The 22,234-nt window shown below is 37.1% G+C and overlaps 1 protein-coding gene across 1 annotated transcript in view; it reads left to right on the top strand.

Annotated features, from left to right (window-relative positions):
- The window catches only part of LOC115213990 (multiple epidermal growth factor-like domains protein 8), a 189,787-nt gene that overhangs the window by 57,750 nt on the left and 109,803 nt on the right, over positions 1-22,234 (top strand). Inside the window, exons 8-9 of the mRNA XM_036502001.1 lie at positions 1,580-1,724; positions 17,042-17,297. Of these exons, the coding sequence (XP_036357894.1) occupies positions 1,580-1,724; positions 17,042-17,297 (401 nt within the window). The remainder of the gene's footprint in view (positions 1-1,579; positions 1,725-17,041; positions 17,298-22,234) is intronic.

A 22,234-nucleotide genomic window follows, 5' to 3' on the forward strand; every position in this document is an offset into this window, starting at 1 on the left:
GGCAAATTGCAATATAAAAAAAGCTTTCATATGGTATATAAAGGGGGTGCATTTAAGAGAAAAACTTAAAATGTAATAAAAATTAAAATATAGTTTGTATCCAGTAGAAGGTTTCCTTGAAAGGTGAAAATGTAAAATGAATGTTATACAAAGTGATGCTGGTTTAAGTGAAATAATCAAATTCAAATTGTAATTCATAGTTTTCACTGGGCACACTGAATGGAGCTTCTGCCTACACCTTTCCTACAAATCATACAGGGCTACCTACCTACCTACCTTAGTCTTTCCTCAGTTAACCTTAAGGTCCTTAGATTCCAGGTTTTGCTTCCACACCTGGTATTTCTTGTCTGTCTCTGATATGGAACTGCTATGAGGGCAAGATCATCAGTATATAGTAGTTCCCAGGGACTTGCCTGTCTTGAACTCCACTGTTATGTCCTGGAGGACAATATCAAAAGGAGGGGGCTAAGGACTGAGCCTTGATGAAGCTCTACTTGTACTGGTGTGCTTGTGGCTAAGTCTCACCTTACAGACAGTGTCTTTGTACATGGCCTGTACAGCTTTCATCAGCCAATTGTCTATCCCTAGCCTCCTCAGAGCCCACCATATCACACAGTGGGATTTTCTGTAGATCAATGAATGCCAAGTATAATGGTTTATTCTTAGCTACGTACTTCTCTTCTAGCATATTGAGTAACTACATAGATTTGCTATCATTGGTTTGAGTTCTATTTTGGCTTGAGAAGTGTAGAGATTGAATGAAATTGTCTGATTCTATGGTGTAAATAATTAAATGGACTATATTGGATGTGGAGTATCCGGGCTAAGTATTTCTAATGTTAGAGTGCATTGCTCTTTCATTGGAACCTATGATAAGTTTCAAAACTGTTATTGTTAGGCTCATTTTCAAAATTTTGGGAATTTGACACTGTTAGTTAGAGAGGTTTATTGTTGGTGAAGTAAAGGATTCCTTCATGTCTTTCTTTATAAGTGTAAGTTGGTGTAAGCTTTGATTTTGTTAGTACTATGTCTTTTAAACATTTGGATTTCTCAGTTACTCTCTTAGTTTTCGAAAAAGTTATCAGCATATCTGTATATAAATAAGATATGCTCTTTCATTTACTCCTTGTTTTTTGGGGTTTTTTTTCAAGAACGTGTGCATTTTTTTAGTCTATTTTTTACCTTTAATTATTATGCTATTATATTTTTGTGCTAAAAGTATTATGATATTTTTGTTGTTCTGAAGAATATTGATGGAATTATTTTGCTCTGAGATGTTTTGTGATATCTGTGGAGGAGATCCACTAAATATTTTAATAACAAACCAAATTCAGGACTGAGTGCAAGATGAAATAAATATTTATGCATCATTAAAATTGGCACATTCTTATCATATGATGATCACTTATGTGATACAATTATGTATGTAAGTTCAAACTGAAAGAAATGTATATATGTAAAATATTGCATCTGATGATGATCACAGAATCTATATCACATATATAAAACAAAATAGTGATATGAATAGTTTTCCCAATATCTATTATTATAATATATTTTATATTTTCTTTTCATTCAGTTGCAGCCTCGAATGTTTCATGTAGCTGTTAATACTCGGAATTATATGCTGTTGATAGGAGGCCGGACTATAGATAGATCACCAATTAAAGATATTCTTTTGTATCATTTTAAATGCAATACATGGCAGAACATTTCCTTCAAAGGTAATCATGTTATTTGTCAAACATATTATTTAAATTATTTGAAATTGACTTAATCTGAAATTATCTATTTATATAACATTGAAAATATCAGAGAGAAAAGAGATTATGTTAAAAAGAGAAAAGAGATCAATGCTGAAATGACTGGAAATAAGAGGTCCAGGATTTGAATATTAATTTAAAAATATGAAATGCTATTAGCATCAAATATATTTTATCATAATATATAAAAAAAATTCCAATTCCAAGTATCTCTTAGTTGTCATAAGAATTAAATATGAGATAGCAAAGAAATAATTAAAATTTCTTCATTCATTCATATGGATGTGAGTATGACACCACTCATGGATGTATCTGGGTGTGGCTTTCCATTTTCCAAGTATAGTATCTGTAAATATTCTCACTGTAGACGGAAAAGTGTAAACACACCAGGTCATTTTAGAGTGCCCTCTATCCAGATCAATGGATGCATGCATTTTGTTGTGGTTATCCTATCACATTGAACACTGGAGATATGTAGAACAGTATCATTATCTTTATCAGTCACCTGTCTTCTGTGCTGGCATGGATTTGATGGTTTGACAGGATCCAACAGGTCAGAAGATTGCATTGTACTGAGCTCCAAGTCAGTTTTGGCATGGTTTCCACAGCTGGATGCCTTTCCTAATACCAACAACAGAGTGTACTGGGTGCCTTTTTGTGTTACCAACTAGGTAACTTGCAAGATAAGATCCTCTCAACTTAGTGAGGGTGTAGTATTGAGGGAGGTGGCTTAATGCCAAGTGTTGAGAGGTAAAAGTATGATAGGAAGATAGGAACAGGCGACTTGCTGTCGAAGAGATACATAGCTACCCCAGCTGGATAGGGGAAGTGAAAGTTGCTGGTGTCAGGATATGCACTCAAAACATAAAAAGGTGATTATATACAGAAGAACAGGAGTGGTAGGCAGATAAGTTTGCAAGAGTGTGAGGAGAATGATAGATGGTTAGATGTGGAGACATAGGTGAATGCAGTGAATGGCAAACAGTGGAGGATGGTCAATGATAAATATCAGTTTAGGAGGGAAGATGATGGAAATAAGAGGGGGTCAAGGAGGAGGAGGAGAAGGCAGGTGGCAGTACAGAATAAGGTAGGTGGAGAGCAACATTATAACAGAATTGTGTAGGTGAAAATTAGGGGGATGATGTGAAGTGTGGATGGGAAAGGAGAATACACACTAACAGGGGTGAAGATCAGAGATAGATTTGAGAGAGCAACAAACAATAGGGGGGGTGATGGCTGATATGAGGTGTTTAATGGAAAATACAGTAGTTAGGGATAATATTGAGAATGCAGGGTGGGTGACAAGGGGAGGTGGCTCCAAAAAGTGGGGAAAATGGTTGTATTAATGAGGGATGAAATATGTGTCTCTGTTTTCATATGATTACAGTAGCTGGGTAAATAATGCTGTAGTTAGAAGAGTGGTGGGTATTGGGAGGATGAATTACGAAGAAGGCTTGACAGGCTTTGGACAAAATTATGGAAATCCAACTTTTTATTTAACTATTTTTTTCTTTTGGTAAATATAACAAATTCAAAACTGTTCTTGTTTAAGTATGTGTTCATATGCAATATGTATACCTTGTACTTTATGATATAACCCTTTGTTTTCTTTTCCTTTTCTTTTCTCTCTCTTTTTTTTTTTGAGGTATTTATATTTAAATAAGTTAAAATGCATGACCAATCTGATTTCCAAAGAAGACAAATAGTTGGAGTGTGGATGGTTGGAGTTTCATTCACTAATATTTCAAGAAGTGCTGTCTCTTAAACCATGTTGGCATTTCAAAACCAAGGTATAACTTGCTCTGACATGCATAATTCTGAGCAGAGGCAAATTTCACTGAGAGGGACCAAAGAATAATGAAATGTATTGTGTTTAAAAATCATTAACTACTGCAGCAAAAGTGAAAGCAGAGCTTAACCCCCACTTGCCAACCATTTGTCAACCAGAACCATTTGCTGTGAGCTCTATAAAGCTGATACCATAAGTGAGCTACAACTGATAAATCTCTCCTGTCTCTCATTGATATTGGTAAGTGGAAAAAATGGTATCCACACAAACAGCAAGTGGCCATTTTGGAGCAAGTTTTTGTTTGGAGACAGCACAAAGAAACTCTCAACTCAGTTTGGCTCCCTACCATGAAGCATAGCAGTGGCTCTGTGATTTCGGTACTAATATCACAGAATATTCTTGGCCTTTTTAATGTTCTACATGGTGGAGTTAACACCAGTATTTTGGCTGATCATATCCAATATATAGTACAGATTTTGTTCTTGATGGTAGTGCAATCTTCCAGGACAATGATGAACATGATAAATATTATTCAAAGCTGGTGTGACAATCTCAAAAGTGAAGTTGACTACTTGGGCTGCCTCTTCTTCCCACAGTCTCTAGATCTGGATATAATCAAACATATATAGTGCATTTTCAAGCTGCAAGGAAAGAGCCACTTCCCTCTGCCATCATTGCTGAAAGAGCTAAAACATGTTTTACTTGAAGAATAGATCAAAATTTTCCTAACAACCATTCAGAATCTGTATGAGTTAATTCTAAAATGTATCAAAGCTGTGATTGATGTCCAAGATGAGTCAACTCTGTGTTAAATAATAAAACTTCCATTTAACAAGTTGTTTCCATTATTTTGTCTTACCTTCAGACATGGAGCAAGAGTGAAACCTTGTTTTATCCTTTGTGTACTAAAAGGGTGCCCCTTCAACATCTCCTTAGCAACTGTCCTGGAGTCTTAGCCAATGGCCAGTACTGTTGATGACATGACCAAGTGCTCAGGGTAGTTATGAAAGTGATATTGACAGCCATTCAGTTAATACCACCCCAGGAAAGAGGCTATCATCACTTTTCTCTGAGCTGGAGAGAAATCCAGTTCACTGAAACTTCAACCCCACAGCCTTAGATTGGCATCTGAACGTAGATCTTGTAGAAAGTTTCCAGGTCATATCATAGCAACAACACTCTTCCCAAATATAGTGATCTCAAATTCCACCAAACAAGTGATCGTGTGGGAACTGACTTTGCACTGAGAGGAACACATGGAAGAAGTTCATGTGAGGAAGCTTGCCAGATTGGTAGAGACGTGCAGAAATTGGAGCTGGCAGGCATGCTGCAAGGCAGTAGAAATGGGCTATTGAGGTTTTGTGGAACCTATATTCTGAAAACCTCTGGCAGGCCTTGGAGTTACTGGTGCAGTAAAAAGGAGTACTATAAATTCTGTCTGTGAAACTGCAAAGAAAGTTACTATGGGGCTTTGGAATAGGGGTCAGACCAATAGTTTGGTACTACTAGGACGTATGCTGATTCTTGATCAATCCTGGCTGGGTTAACTGGGCCAGGGGGTCTGATGGTGAAACCCATAAGATCCTAGAAACATTACTGACAATACGTTCCAGAGATTCTATGAGATGTATTTTAAACAATATGTATATAGTCTATACATCTATATTTGTGTATGTTTGTGTGCTTGTGTGTGTATATATATATATATATATGAATGTATGCATATCAGTTCTGTTTTTAATTATTTAAATTCTTCCTCTGAGGAAGGAGCTGGTTTCTACAAAGACACAAAGCTCCATCTTTGTAATGTAGATAACGAAAGCAATGTCACATATTAAACCTGAGAAAAGTCATGTATAGTTTTACTGTTCCATTTACAGATTGTATTTGTAATGTGCAAATCAGTTGGTTGATTTCTTTTTCTGAAAATCCAACCCTGTCCAGATTGATAGTTAAGCATTTACTTACTAACTCAATTGCTTCAGTTATTGTTGGTGTTAATATAAGTTTGTAATCCGGATATAGAAGCTGGAGGTTTCAGAGCAGTTGTCGATATTTGTCTTTTTTTATTTGATTTTCAAAGAGATATTCATATCAGCAGGACAACTTTATGATGGTACATACTTATCTGTCCCAAACAATAATATCCAGCCTGTTATTGCTTACACTTGACAGATGTTTTGATGGGAATGTTCCACCAGATTTCCTTGTGCTGGTGTTTGTGTACGTATTCAATAACAGGAGGATTCTCTATATTTATTCCAGGATAGTCTTTCTTCCAAATAGAATTGTATATTGTTTTCGTGATATCATGTCATATAGGGAGGTAATACCTTGATGACATTTTTGGGCTGCTAATCACTTGTGTGATGTCATCCACAGAAATTTAAAATAATCTACATTTTCAGTTATCTTAGTTGATTAGGTATTTAGTAGCAATCTGCTGTTCTTGGATTGCAAATGTACAGCCTTCAAAGTGTGATGTGATGTAGTGGTCCAAGAAAGGCCTTACTTCATGCCAATGTCATTATCTTCTTCAACTCTTCAGGAAACATACTAATGCATGGTCTCTTTTGGTATGCTGAGCGTTTCCCCTCCAGGTCTTCTTTGAGGTATGCTAGTCTGGCTGATTTGGGGTTGTATGGAAGGTTGTCAGGAACAGAACACTTTCTGAGAAGCTCACTTCCAACATGTAAGATATTGTTTTTTTTACTTTTCAGCACTAAGTTAATGTATATATTTCTGCTGCTGTTGTTTAGTAAGTGCTGTCTGAGAGAGACTTCTGACATTTGAAGACTGTCTGCGGTGATCTCAAGCCTCTACCTCCTTATCTCTTCATTGGTAGAACCTCATGATATCGCTATTTTTGTGGAGAATTTCAGTTGATATTAGAATCTTGCAGGTTTGATGTCTTTGGGGTGAACTTCTTTGACAGACTACTCAAGTATCCCAAATGTTTGAATCAGCACTAATACTGCAAATGTGTGTGTGTGTGTGCGTGTGTGTGTGTGCATGTGCATGTGTGTGTGTGTGTGCATTATGTAATTGGGGTAAAACTTAAGCTGTATCCTCTTGAAGCATATCTGCTTATCCGAGTATTACAGTTCAGCATGTACATGAGGTACATATTAAAGTTGAAAATTCTGAAAATATTGTTAGCAGAGTTATTATATAACAAAACAGGAACTTGGAGAATTTTTTTGGCATTATAATGCTCATAAACAATTATTTATTCACCATTACACATGTTTCATTTGCTAACAGGCATCACAAAATTATATAGGTTCGATCCAACATGTAAGAAATTTCCTATTAGAAATTCTTCAGACAGATATTCAAATAATAGAAAATTTACATTTGGATAAAGCATTTATAAATAGTTAATAATTAAGAGTAGTAGAGATAGTTGGAAAAGAGAATAAAGAACAAATCAAATGATAAAGATAATGTGTGTGTATATGTGTATATGTGCATATATATATATGTGTATATATATATATATGTATATATATATATATATATGTGTGTGTGTGTGTGTATGTATATATATATATATATATATATATATATATATATATATATATATATATACATATAGTGTGTGCTGTTCCATTATGGTAAGATCAACAAAAAAGTACTCTGGTGAGACACAAATATCATTTAATAAATGCAATATACATTTTTATGTGCTACTATTAGTTTCATGTGCTGAAAGCTTGCTAGAACATATTTTTTAACATGTCTTGTGTCCTAACACAATCATCAGGCACTGCCCTGTACTAGGACATCAGATATGTTAAAAAATATTGTCTGGCATGCTCTCAATACATGAAACTAATAGTAGCACATAAAACCATATAGTGTTTATTAAATGATTTCTCTCTCTCTCTCTCTCTCTCTTTATATATATATATATATATATATATATATATATATATATATAGTAACAGGAAGGATATAATATCCAGGCAGATACCAAATTTCTCTGAGTAGAATGCCAAGACTGGTTCCTTCTGATGGTGCATTTTTTGGTAATCTTCCTTTAGCTCCCATTTGATAGTTTATTTCTTGGCTACATAGAGTGTAAAGTACAATATTTATAAGGAGAATGAATGGAATGAGGAATTTGAACATTCAAACTTTATGGTTATTTCCAGTTAGTTCATTCGTAATAATAGTCCAACACATATTTCAGTCACACCAATTGCATATTGTTGCATATTGAAATGCAGCGATTTATGTATTATTAGTGTGATCTCTCCAGGACATAAAAACATGACATTTTTCAAAGAGGAATTTTCCTCTGCTATTAGTTTAAATTAAGCTTGATAGTAGTTGTAAACCATGACATTCTTCTGTGAGATGTTTTTCTCAATTGTTTGTTTAAGTTAGCAAATGTTCTTGGCTGGGCAGGAAATGGTTCCTTATAAAATACTTATTTTTTATTGATTCTTCATAATTCATAGTCACAAGGTATATTGATGGATTTCAGAGTTGATTGTATTATTTGAAATTTGTGAAAGTTATTAATAGTAGTAATGGGTAATTACGTAGCAGTAAGAAGCATGTGGTTATTAAAATGAAGTAGTCAGTTGTATTTTAAATTCTTCTAACTTATTATTATTGTGTTTAAATGTTTTTAGGTTATTTATAATCTTAAATTGAATTCTATTCTTATCGTCTTTATATGCATCTTTATTATTATAGTTATTGTATTTATGTTTAGAGAAAAATATTTTATTGAAATTATATAAATTAATGCATTCTATTATTTAATTTTTTAAAAAAGAAAACTTTGTTTGTGTAAGCAATTAAAACTTCTTTTCTGTTTAGTGTTAACTAAATTATTTTTTGAAATAGATATTTGGTATAATTCCTCCAGGTATAAATTGTATCTCTCATCTCCTATTTTATAAAGTTTCATAGTACTAATAAAATTAAATATTCATTAAAATAGGAAATTATTAGTACTGCAAAACCTTATAAAATAGAAACAAAAGATGCAATTTTGCCTGGAGGTATAGTACCAAATATTTATTTGTTAAAATAGGTTAGTTAACACTAGACAAGAAAGAAGTTTTAATTGCTTACACAACATTTTCTATTTAAATAATACAATACATTAATTTATATAATTTCAATAAACTTTTTCCTCTGAGCATAACTATAATATCAAAGACATATAAAGAATATAGAATAGAGTTAAATTTACGATGATATATAATATAACCTAAAAACACTTTAAAACAATAGTAATAACTAACTGGACCCATGAAGAATTCACGGAAAACATAAAAAGTGTAAGCATCTGCAAACAGTGTTCTGGTGCCATGAGAAATGTTTGTATATTATGACTGTCTGTCTTTATTTTCTGAGTTCAAATTCTGCCGAGGTCAACTATGCCTTTCATCTTTTTGGGGTTGATAAATTAAGTGCCAGTTGCATACTGATCTAATCAACTGGCCTCTCCCCATAAAAATTTCAGGCCTAGAAAAGTATATTGTGACAGTTACAGAATATAGAATGTAATGTAACACCAATGACTATATAATTCAACTAAAATATCTCAGTCACACAAACATAAACGGAATTACTATTTAACCTTAAAAACCATCGTACATATTCAAAGAACCTTCTTGCAGAACGTTTTTCTTGTATTCTTTTATTCTTTTACTCGTTTTAGTCATTTGACGGTGGCCATGCTGGAGCACCACCCTTTAGTTGAAGAAATTGACCCCTGGACTTAGTCCCTGTAAGCCTGGTGCTTATTCTATCAGTCTCTTCTGCTGAACAGCTAAATTACGGGGCCACAAATGTATTAATATCGATTGTCAAGCAATGGTGGTGGTGGTGGGACAAGCACAGACACAAACACACACACAAACACACACACATACATATATGCATATGTATATATGACGAGCTTGGAGGTAGTGGTGATGCTGGCTGGTGTGATTTTTGTGGTTTGCTGGTATGCCGAGAGATCCAGCAGGCCCCTAACTGGTTCCCCAATCTTAAAGGTGTAATGCGGATGTGTAATGATGACACATCAACGGATGAGCCAGAAATTCTAACTTAAAAAATAAAGAAAGATAAAGACAACGTATTCCAAAGCCAGCTGAAGTGTATTTTTATAATGAAAACAAATTCAGACTTTAAATTTTAGAGCAAAACACCACGTCTTTTGGTGTATGGCTGTAGTTGAAATGGGTTAAAACAAATGTGTGTGCATGTGTGTGGTTGGGCCTTTAATAGCAGTTTATGGTCAGACTCAGAAAGGAATTCAAAAGAGCAACACGTACAATTGTATATATACAAACATACCCATGCATGCACACACATACACAAACATATCTAGAGAGAGTGGCAGTCAGACAGACAAACAGACAGTGTCAGATAGTCCACAACGAAGTCTTCACCTCTCTCCTTTTCTCTCTCTGTCTCTTTCTCTCTTCCTACATGTTGCTTTACCACAGACTGGAATTGTATTTCGGTCATGTTATTCTTTGCTCCACTGTGAAAGATTGTTTTTGTACTGAAGTTTGTGAAAATTTACTGTTTTGGTCGTCGAGACCACTTCTTTTCTGCTGTTACAGCAGAATTTTGCTGTCCTTTCCCCCTTGTTTTAAGGAGAAAACTGCTAGAAACATGAATACGTCACCAATTTCTTCATGTTCGAGGAAAACTTTGAAATTTTGTATCAAGGCATAGAGAGGAGTATTAGGGAGGAGAGCGGTAAAGATATAGAGGCGTTGCACATGCTCGCTACAAAGGCAGACAATAAAATGTCTAGTGAGGCTACACAAGCAGAAAAGTCTAGAGTTAATTTTGCGCGTGCAGCAACTTGCTCCAGTGAAAATATTGAAATAAGCAAGGATGATTAAAAAAAATATCAAAGTTTACTACAAAAGGAAGGTGAAAATGTAAACTTGCTCCCTCCCAGTGAATTAATCAACATGATGGAGAGAAAAACACTAATATAACCATGTCAAAAATAGAAAAAGTGATGAGGGAAGCCATAGAGAAATGCTTGAGGCCGATATGGCAACAAACAAGGAGTAGTCGCTTCAGCACTGTAGAGGTACGTTACCCTAGCGAAGAAAAAGCCAGGGAACATTCGACAATGACATTGAAGTCGGAAGAGGTCTCCTGCCTACTTACTTAGGAAGGAGAACTTCAAAAGTCAGGGTCAGTGATATACCACCTGAAATAGATGTGGCCTGGCTGGTAGCCACTAACCTCATGGGCAGAGAGGAAAAAAATTACCATTCTACAGACGAAGAGATACCACCACATGAACTGGGTCAGACAAGCCTTAGAGCTTGTTCAAGCAAACCCCATCGATTTAGAAGAAATGCTCAGCTCAAAACCAAAGTCCTAATAAGTAGGAAGGCAGGCAAACCACAAATCCCTTCAGGTAGATGGCCCTGCTTGATCTGAAGTAGAGGCGTAGGTAGAAACTCTATAAGATGTACCCAGTGTAAGCTATGGATAAATAAGAGGTGCAGCAATGTCAAAGGAAGGCTAACTAGGAAGATAGTTTTTGTATGTGGCAGATGCTCGGGAGCAATAAACACTGAAAATGCGCAGAGACCAACTTCCGCCACATTCCAGGGAGAAAAACTAGAAGTGGTTGATAGCTTCTGTTGCCTAGGTGACCAAGTCAGTAGCGGAGGAGGGTGCACTGAAAATGTAGCTGCTAGAATAAGAATAGCTTGGGCAAAGTTCAGAGAGCTCTTACCTCTGCTGGTGACAAGGGGTCTCTCGCTTAGAGTAAAAGGTAAACTGTATGACGCTTGTGTATGAACAGCCATGCTACATAGCAGTGAAACGTGGGCTGTGACTGCTGAGGACATGCGTAAGCTCACAAGGAATGAAACCAGTATGATCTGATGGATGTGTAATGTCAGTGTTCATACTCGACAGAGTGTAAGTACCTTGAGAGAAAAGTTGGACCTAAGAAGCATTAGATGTGGTGTGCAAGTAAGACGACTGCGCTGGTATGGTCATGTGGCGAGAATGGATGAGGTTAGCTGTTTGAAAAAGTGCCACACCCTGGCAGTTGAGGGAACTTGTGGAAGAGGTAGACCCAGGAAGATCTGGGATGAAGTGGTGAAGCGCGACCTTTGAACATTAGGCTTCACCAAGGAAATGACTAGCGATTGAGCCTTTTGGAAATATTCTGTGGTTGAGAAGACCTGGCAAGCCAAGTGAGACCATAGCCTGTGACCTATGCCAGGAGCATAACTAGCCCACTTATGCGTACCTTTTCCTTCTTTGGTCACTAAACTCTGCTTGCGAAGACCTGTTAAGGCAAGTGAAACCAAAATCAAATTCGACGACTGGCATCTGTGCTAGCGGAGTGCAAAGAGTACCATACGAGGGTGATCGTTGACAGAGTGGCTAACCGGCTTCCGTGCCAGTAGCACATAAAAGGGCACCGTTCGAGTGTGATCGTTACCAGCGTCACCTTACTGGCACCTGTGCTGGTGGCATGTGTAAAAAAATTTGAGCAAGGTCATTGCCAGTACTGCCTGACTGGCCCTGTGCCGGTGGCACATAAAAAGCACCCACTACACTCTCGGAGTGGTTGGCGTTAGGAAGGGCATCCAGCTGTAGAAACTCTGTCAGATCAAGATTGGAGCCTGGTGCAGATGTCTGGTTCGCCAGCCCTCAGTCAAAATTGTCCAACCCATGCTAGCATGGAAGGCGGACGTGAAACGATGATGATGATGATGATGAATTATAATTGGGGAAGATACCAGCCTGATGGTGGTGGTTGGGGGGCAAAAGCCGAAGTGCTGTAAATGTGGCGAGAAAGGCCACATAAGGTCAAACTGTAAGAAGAAAGACACAGTCAAAGGAAACACAGCGGAAAAGGCAAGCATGCCACTGAAGGCAACGACCACACTGCTAGAAATACCAGCCACATCACGTGCACAAAGTACCAAAGTATAGCTGACAGCGCGAGAAAACAACAACCAGGAGTGGGTCACCATGATACCTTCAAAAATAAGATGGAAATGAAAAGACTCCCAGCTTCGGATATACAGGACTATGCTCCGAGAGTTACAAGCACACCCACAGCTGCAAACACACACATAGCCAAAAAACACACACACTGGAAAAAGCACACACAAACACACAGACACCTACCACAAGCACACACACACACACACCTACAAACACCCATGCATCTACAAACACACCCACAAGCACACACACACACACCCTTCCACAATCACCTAATAAAAAAAAGAGAAACAACTTCACGGTAATAAACAAAAATAACAAACTCTTAAGAGACCAAATCCTTTTAATGAAGTCAGCAAACAATATATCGCAACAGATTTACATAGTACAATTCTTGCAAATGTTGAATTTTATACCAACGACAACACAGACTATTTTGAACTAAAAGAATCTTTTGTAGAGGACATCGGCCTGATACAGATGAACTTTTTGAGCCATCTGTACAGGCAATTCTCTAAAAAAATGACCTCGCAAACCTTACAGACTGAAAAGAGGAGGGATGTAGTTGTAATTACTGAATCGAGACTGAGTGGGCTTCAGCCTTTTTCACCCCTTCTAAATGGCTACGGGAAATACGTCTCTCCCTACCGACTGGGAGGGGGCAGAGGAGTGGCAGTGCTAGTCAGGAAAAACCTGGATTTAGAGATTAGAACTGCCTTTATAGATCCAGAAGGTAGGTTGGTCGTTTTGGATGTGATGCACAGCAGTGATAAAGTTTAGGCTGGATGCTGTCTATGCTCCCTGCAAAGGAAAAGTCGGACAGAACGATTACTTCAAAAGCCTAGAAAATTTTCTAGGCACGTTGAACACGTTAATATTGCTAGGCGACTTCAACACAATTTGCGATGCACACGTAGATTATGTTGGCTTGAGAAAGAATAGGAGGGGATACCCTTACCTCAACGATCTGCTAAGTTGTTTCGAGTTGGCAGATCGATTCAGACTGGACCACCTAGACATTCCAGCATGGACCTGGGCAAGAAACGATGAGTCGTCCAGATCTTACATAGATAGAATCATTACTAGAAGGAAAGATAAGAAAATACTTAGCTGTCCACAACACCATATCGTCAGCTAGAGTGACCACAAATTAGTGACCTGTACCTAGATAGCATGTGTAGACTAGGTACCGGTTACTGGAAGCTAAACAAGTCGCTATTGGACTGTGAAGCCTACAGGAAGCGGATTAGACAGTAATGAGGGCGTTATCTGGATCCATTATCTACAACAAATGGTGGTATGCCCTGAAAGGAGCCATCAAATTTTAGTCGATTAGGTTTAGCAAAGAATTAGCTAGTGCTAGAAACAAAGTAGAAAAGGAACTAGTTAAGGCATTAGATGAGGCGATGAGGTCAGGCGGTGCATCGAAAGTGTTAGTGGCGAGGTTGGCACTTGACCAACATCTCAAAGCTAAACACGAAGGGTGCATTGTCAGGGTTAAGATCTGTGCAATGACACAGGAAAGGATCAACGTGGCCGAATGGGCCCGGGTGGTAGAAGGCCAGCGTGGCAACAGCTCAGCCATTCGATCTTTGATGGACCACATGGTCGATCAGTAAACGAACCCGAGGAGATGTGGAAGATGTTTCACGATCATTTTGTCCAGCTATTCAGGAGGAGTGGTGGACTGGTGCACGGGGAGAAGCTCGCAGACGTCCTGGCCAGTTCGCCGCATCTCTCGGGGCTGGATGCAGAATCTTGTGAAGCGCCAATCACAGCCAAGGAGGTCGAGGATGTGTTGGCAAACTGCGACAGGGACAAATTGCCAGGACTCAATGGTTTTCCTTACAAACTCTATAGTAGCATACCAGACTTGTTTGGGCACCTACTTGCATGCATGTACATCAATTGGCAGCAGAATGGAAGAATTCCCAAGTCTGTGAGCCGAGGGGTGGTAGCGCTGTTAAGAAAGGACCCAAACAAGAGGGATTTAATTGATAATTTTTGGCCCATCACTCTGCTTAATGCAAAGTTGAAGATTTTGGCCAAGGTTTTAGCAAAAAGGTTGGTGCGGGTCATGGGTGAACTTGTTGGCAAGGTGCAAACTTGCACCATCCCTGGCAGGACCATGCGCAACAATATCCACTTTCTACACAATGCCTTAGAAAGGGTAAATAGGATTCCTAGCAAGGGTGGGGCTATGGTCCATTTAGACCAATTGAAAGCATTCAATAGGGTAGACCATTAGTATCTGGCGGCGGTTGGCTTCAGCCTGACCTTTCGTGGATGGATCAATACTTTATGCAGCAACATCGAGTCGGTAGTTCGGGTGAACAGTTACTTTTCGGAGCTGTTCTGCATTGAACGTTCGGTATGTCAAGGGTGCCCTCTCTTCCCGCTTCTCTACATTTTGGCCCTCGAACCATTGCTGAGGAGGTTGGAAGCTATAAAGGGCGCTCTGCAAGATCTAGAGTGCGGAATGTCAACTTGGCATATGTGGATGACATCACTCTCATCGTATCCTGGGTCAAGCACCTACAATGGGTAGGTGAAGCCTTAAGGGATTACGAAGCAGTGGCAGGAGCGAAAATCAACCGGGATAAATCGGTCAGCTTGCAACTTGGCACCTGGAGGGGCAAGTTGATGCCTTCCGACAGCATGGTGGGACGTTGGACGGAAGGGCTGGTGAAAATGCTTGGAGTCTGGTTAGGTCCAGATCTCCAGATAGAGAAGAATTGGAGCAAGGTGGCAAGCAAGGTAGCTCTCCTAACTCAGACCTGGTCTGAGGAGAGGCTGTCCTTGAAAGGGATGGCGGATGTTGCAGAGGTGTTTATTGCCTTTGTAAACACTTACTGCCTGACCATTTTGCCTTGCCCTGATTCGTGGCTGAACAAGCTGGAATGCATGCTCTTTCGCTTTCTATCTGCTGCCAAAAACCGCTGAAGGGTGGGCTAGGGATGTCGTGGCTAAAAATGCACAGACTCTACTGTTCTGCCACTTGGAAAAAGTAGAACTTTGTATACTTTTATCTGTCCAGTAATACTTATAACCTTTGGGGCCATCCAACTTCCATCTTTTCTCATCAGGTGGAAATCATGATTCAAAATCATTCTTCTTACAGTGGATGTTGAGGTTCTTACTCCTGCTGATGTCTTGATTTTAGAAACAGAAGAACAGTGTGACTTCTTCACAATTCTGACAATGGCTCTTTTTGATGTAGCCTTGGGATGTCCACTAACATAAACCCTGTTGTAGCTGTTAGGATCTTTCAGAAAATTGTCCATTGGTGTTTTGCTTTGGTGAATCTTCTCAGCAATCTTCCAGTTACTCATTCCTTCCACTTTCAGTGCAAGAATCTTCCCTTGTTCAATTTTGGAAAACTTTGCAGCTTTAGGCATACTGGAAATTTATCTGGATCACAAAGAATACTACTGAATTGAATATTTTCCGAAACAATGAAAGAAATGAAAATGTATTAGTGGCTTTATGGTTTTGAAGTGTTGATATGCTAGGAAAAATTGGAAAATCAGGTGTTGTAATGTGATAATAAAGGTACAGGTTTTACATTTCAAAGTATTCATGAAATACCCATTTACAATATATTATGCCGCTTAGTCCACTTAAATACAGAGCTAGATTTCTAAATAACTTAAAAAGACATGTGGATTTATAGTTTTGAATAGTAGTTTATATATATATATATATATATATATATATATATATATATATAGAAAGAGACAGAGAGAGATCTGTATTTTCTGTCTTTCTTTACTTTTCAGTGATTGCATGGGTTGGGCATGTCCTCCCTAATACAGTATCTTGCCATTCTTGTGCTCCTTTATCATTTTTTTTAATATGGGCATCCTGAGATTAGCTTTCACTACTTTTGCCTGTCTTCCTTGATATTTCTCTTCCACTTTGATCTCCTAGCACTTCATTAGCCATCTGTTATCATCCATTCATATTTCATGTTTACCAACACAGCTGTTATCTAATTTCCCTTTTACCCATTCTATTTTCAGTCATCTGTACCATAATGCATGTGCATACTATTACATATCTGGCATTATATGCTGGTTTCAATTTTTTTGCAATTTTTGTGCATCTTCTGTATTCAGTGCCCACATCTCACTACCATGAAACATTGCATATCGTATATGAACAACATTCAGTCTACCATTTGTTCGAAGAGAGAATTCTCTTTTTATCAACAAAGATAATCTTATCCTGAGTGTTTTTGTGTTGTGTACGTTTTCTGGCTACTATACTTTTGATATATCTTCCTTCCCAACTCATTAGATTGCCTTGGTGGAAGAAGCTATCTATTATTTCTATGGATCCATCCGTGAATTGAAAAAGAATTTATTGTACCAGTGCTCTGATTACTAGCTACTCTTGTACACCAGCCACATATTTATATTAAACAATTTAAAAAATTGAATTATAATCTTTTTTAATATATTTCTCAAAATATGCCAAGTTCCTTGATATCTGGTTATATACTTATATTTTCTAGATCCTGAAATGAATGATTACCTTCGTAACTACTTTGGTGCTGCAGCCACTACAGTTGACAAAGATTTTTATATAATGGGTGGCTATAATGGTGTGGAAAGTGGGAAATTAATGAGAATAAATCTTCCTGATGATACGTGCACCCTTATATATGACTATGAGACTTGTAAGAGTACTGATGGCTGTTCTGCATGTAAGTTAGAAACTGTATACAACTTGACATACTGTGTTTCTACTGAAGGTAGATTTCCTGATATGTAAGTATAAATTTTTATTTTTTCATAACAAAATAATTTTGAAGATTGCTTTTTTATGTATATATATTTCTAATTTCGATGCTCTAAACCCTAAGCATATTTAGCAGGATACTAGCATGACATTACATCAAACTCAGTGGTGTGAAGATGGCTATGTAATATTCATCTAAATCTAAGTTGTATGATAGTATTCTGTCATAAAAAGAAGATTAGACTCCATACAATAATAAATAGAATTTATTTGGGAAAGTTGATGCAAACACAGCTTTTCATAAAATGTAAGAAATTAACATGTTGTGGATCCTTTTTGAATAACAAGTAAACACTAACTAGTTGTGAGACAAAATTGCAAGGGTATCAGAAACATATGTGTGGTGTCGTGTGTGAGGCTTAGACAGAAAACATATTCAGTTCATAGCTTGGACTTACAAGTTTATAGCAGGTGTCAATGAAATTGGTAACATGACAGGCCAATGATGAGTAAGCTGTGACGGTAGAGTTAGCTGCTGAACAATTTGCCATGATAATGCAAGATATAATGATAGCTGTTGAATATTCGTTGTGGAAATGAAGGTGGTCTCCAATCTGCTAGGCAAGCATCATTAGAACAATGGTAGCCACATATGTCTATGGCCCAAAACAAAAGAGTCCAGACAGCTGAAAAAACTGCTATTTATGTGTGGCCTGGTGCTTGATTTTCCCACCAGGGAGTGGGGAAATGATTTGTTGTAGGGACATGACTGGATAGTTGTACTTGACCAACCAGCTCACTCAATCACCAGATCATATGATAGCTGAATGAGGAGGTTTTGTATAATCTAATTGAAAACATTTAATATTAAATAACTGAGGCTCTGGTAACTGCTTCTGGTAATGCCTCTAGTAACTACTTCTGCTACACATTCTGCTAAATGTGTTTATTTTACTTGGTTTTGCCTTTTTGTAACCTTATATTGTTGCATATCTTAAACATTTTCAAAGTTCACTCACAACAAAAAGTAAATCGGCTAGGCCTTCATCTCCACATACTGAATAAATATTGAAAAGATGCATTTAAGAAATTATTATGATTAGTTATTTAAAAATATACAAATATAAATTACTGAAGCTGATTTTTTTGTTATTAAAATGGAACATTTCTTGACAGTTATTTCTAAGAGAAATTTCTGATCTCTGAAATAAAAATACATTTTGAAATTTTCAATGTATATATATAAAAAAAAGATAATAAAAGCCACTTGAAAATTGTACTTAGTTGACAAACTGGCTTTAGAAAACACGATAAAAATTTTGAAATCAGAAGTAAACAGTATACATAAATGTGTGTTGAAACATTAAATTAACAGTAAATAATCGTACAACTTTAGAAGTTCATCTACATGTCACTCCTTCACATTTCCACTAATTTTCATTTCAAAATTTGTAACCTTGAGCTTTCATCAAGCATTCATTAGCTTCAAAATTCTCCATAAGGACAAGATCTTTCATTTTAAATTCGTATGGATGATGTGTATCTTGTTTCAGTAGGTAAATTCTGTTTGCATATATAACCTCATTCAATCAGGCTCCATTGCTTCAGTTATTGCTTTCACAGCTTGATTTCCAATTCTTATGTGTTTTTTGTTCTGGTCATTGTTTGCCAATTTTTGTAATGACTCTCTTTCAGTCATACTAAGGATTTTTACTTTTCCAAGTTCATCGAGAATTTCTTGCTTTGTTTGTTCTATCTGATCATTATGCATATAAGTAAAAGTATTCTCATCCATATTGTTAATTTTGTCTTTCAGTTTGGACCTTCTCTCTTGTATTTCTGATACAATATTTTTGTGAAATTTCTTCCAATGACACTTTAGATACTAAGTTTTGTGGTTTCTCTTTTGTCACGTATTTATTTTCATCCCTATTTGATACTAATAACCACAAACCTTTTTCTGTTTTCTTCATCATTTCATTTAACTCTGCATTTGTTTGTTACTTGTTTCTGGGAATCTCTCTTCTTACATTTGCAAGTTTGTTTTCATCCATGTTTGGTCTCATTTCTGGATTTCTTTCCATCCATGCCCTAACAGAATTTACTGTGTGCTTTGATTATGGTTTGCCCAATGAGTGTTAGAATCTGTATATCACTTCTTTATACTCTGATCCATTTGTTATATTGAGATTTTTGTCTTCCTTGTTCTGCTGTACTTGGGGACTTGGGTTGAGATTAATCTTGTTGAAGTCTGTATTTAAGTTTGTATTTGGAGAAGAGCTTGTTTTAGTTGCTAACCTTTCACTCTTCAGCTGATTTCTCTGAGGGATTGGCTCTTCTTGAACTGGGTGACAACCAATCCAGTACACGTTTTCCTCTGTAGACATTGCATTTTTTTTTTTGTTATGCATTTATTTAAATCCTTTACTATCAAGGGATAATTTTGTCCACGATACTGTAGCAAAAGCTTGATAACTCATGACCTTTAGCTACCCACATTGTGGCATTTTACTTTTAGCTACCTATTTTTGGTTCATCATGTGATGGTCCAGTCCATTTAGCTTTACTTGAACTGTTCACCCCTTAACGTGATGGACTAGCCTAGTGTCCCTATGTCAGCTTTTTAACGGATGAATTTTCAAGCTAATTCCTTATGGGGATGAGTTTGCTATGAGCGAGTTTTGGATCTTCAATAGTGGGAGCAGTGTATTCACTTTGCAGTTTCAGCAATAACAGAATTATAACTAGAATCCTTGATGCTATCCAACATTTTGAACAGAATTGTAACCAGAATCCTTGATGCTATTCTTAATGTTTTTCTAACCTTTCATCTTCAACTTCTGTAGATATTTGAATCTATGTAATATATTGACAATTATTAATGTCCTACTAGTTTGATGTATTTCATTTTAGCTATGGTAATAAATGTTTCAGTGTGGTGAACTCCACCTTTGCATTTTCTTATTAATATCCATCCTAGCTTATTTTAATCAAAAGGCATTATATTATCAGGCCTTAAGCCACATTCCATACAATAACAACACTCATTGCTAAAATACTAACTCTAAGGCAAGATTAGTGAGCTCGTCCTGGCCATGAGATATGGTTGCTTTCCATATTGTTATTTTATTGTCTTTGCACAGCTTCTAATGCTGGAGATGTACTACGGTGTTAGTTGTTCACTACCAGTGAACTAAGGAAACACCCCTTATTTTTTGAGCACCATCCGGAGTATTCGAGTGGTTCCAAGCAGTGCTGTTGTCTGCAAGTGCTCCACCCTTATTGTAGCCCCTATTTGTTCCTTGTACTTCTCAAGATTTTTACTCACTTTTCCCAGGGCTCTGACAATTATTGGTACTACTACCACCTTTTTCAGTGACCACAACTGCTTTATTATTATTATTATTGATTTGCACCTTTACAGGTGCCAGTGCCATGAAAATACACTTGTATTGGTGCTATGTATATGCACTTGTGCCAGTGGCACATAAAAAAGTACCCAGCATACTCTGTAAAGTGGTTGGCATTAGGAAGGGCATCCAACCATAGAAACCATGCCACAACAGACAATTGGAGTCTGGACAGCTCCTGTCAAACAGTCTAACCCATACCAGCATGGAAAACAGTGATGATGATGATGATGACAACGACTATTATTATTATTATTATTATTATTATTATTATTATTATTATTAAGGCAGTGAACTGGCAGAACCATTAGCACACCGGGCAAAATGCTTAGCAGCATTTTGTCCATCTTTAAACTCTGAGTTCAAGTTCTTTTGAGGTCGACTTAGCCTTTTATCCTTTCAGGGTTGATGAATTAAGTACCAGTGAAACACTGAGGTTGATAAAATCAACTAGTCCCTTGCCCCTAAATTTCAGGCCTTGTACCTTTAGTAGAAAGGATTTTTATTATTATTATTATTCAGTAGTTTTATTTTTATAGCGTGCTTTCACTTCACTACCGAGCGCAGCTCTGTGTGCCTTGGGTATGTGCTGTGATTTGTTGTGATGCTCTGATGGTTATTGTATGGAAAGTGTTCTGCGTAGGATGTGTGCAGTGCCTAGTAGTGCAATTTTCTGTATTTTATATGTGTTTGTAAGTCCTGGTGTTTTTGTTATGTATTTGTCTGAATGTTTTTTTATCATGCCTAATGCACCTACTATGATAGGAATTGTTTCTGTTTTCAGGTTCCTCATTCTAGTTACCTCTATTTCCAGGTCTTTGTATTTTGAGAGTTTCTCCATTTCTTTTAGAGACACGTTGTCATCTGCCGGTATTGATACATCAATTAGAAAGCATTTTTTTCCTTCATGATCTCTGACAACTATATCTGGTCTGTTGGCCTTAATTTCTCTATCTGTGTGTATCGGCATATCCCAGAGTATGGTTGCTTTCTCGTTTTCTGTGACCTTTTCTGGTGTGTGCCTATACCATCTTTTTTCTGTTGTTATTCCATAATGTTGGCATAGCTTCCAATGTATGTAGGTTCCAACTCTGTCACGTCTGTGAATATATTCCTTCTTAGCCAGGACTGGGCAGCTAGAGATAATATGATTTATTGTTTCTTGTCCATCTCCACATATTCTGCAGTTACTTGTAATATTTCTTTTCATTACAGGTTTTTGGTAATTTCTGGTGGGGAGGCTTTGGTCTTGTGCTGCAATTAAAAATCCCTCTGTTTCTGCTTTGAGTCCTGAGCTTCTCAACCATTGCTGGGATTTTTCTTTGTCTATTTCTTTTGCGTTTAGTTTAGTGCAGTATTTACCATGAAGGGGCTTTTCTTGCCATCGTTTTATCATGGCTCGTTGCTGTTCTATTTTTAGTTTGGATTTCATTTGTTTTATAGCTTTTGTTGTTTCTTCATCATCTTCTTCTTCTTCTTTGTGTTTATTAGGTGGTATGATTTCTTGTTTGTATTTGTCAGCTTCCTTAAATACTGAGAACAGTTTTTTGTTTTGC

This window comes from Octopus sinensis, linkage group LG1, assembly GCF_006345805.1.
Source record: "Octopus sinensis linkage group LG1, ASM634580v1, whole genome shotgun sequence".
NCBI classification, from domain to species: Eukaryota; Metazoa; Mollusca; class Cephalopoda; order Octopoda; family Octopodidae; genus Octopus; species Octopus sinensis.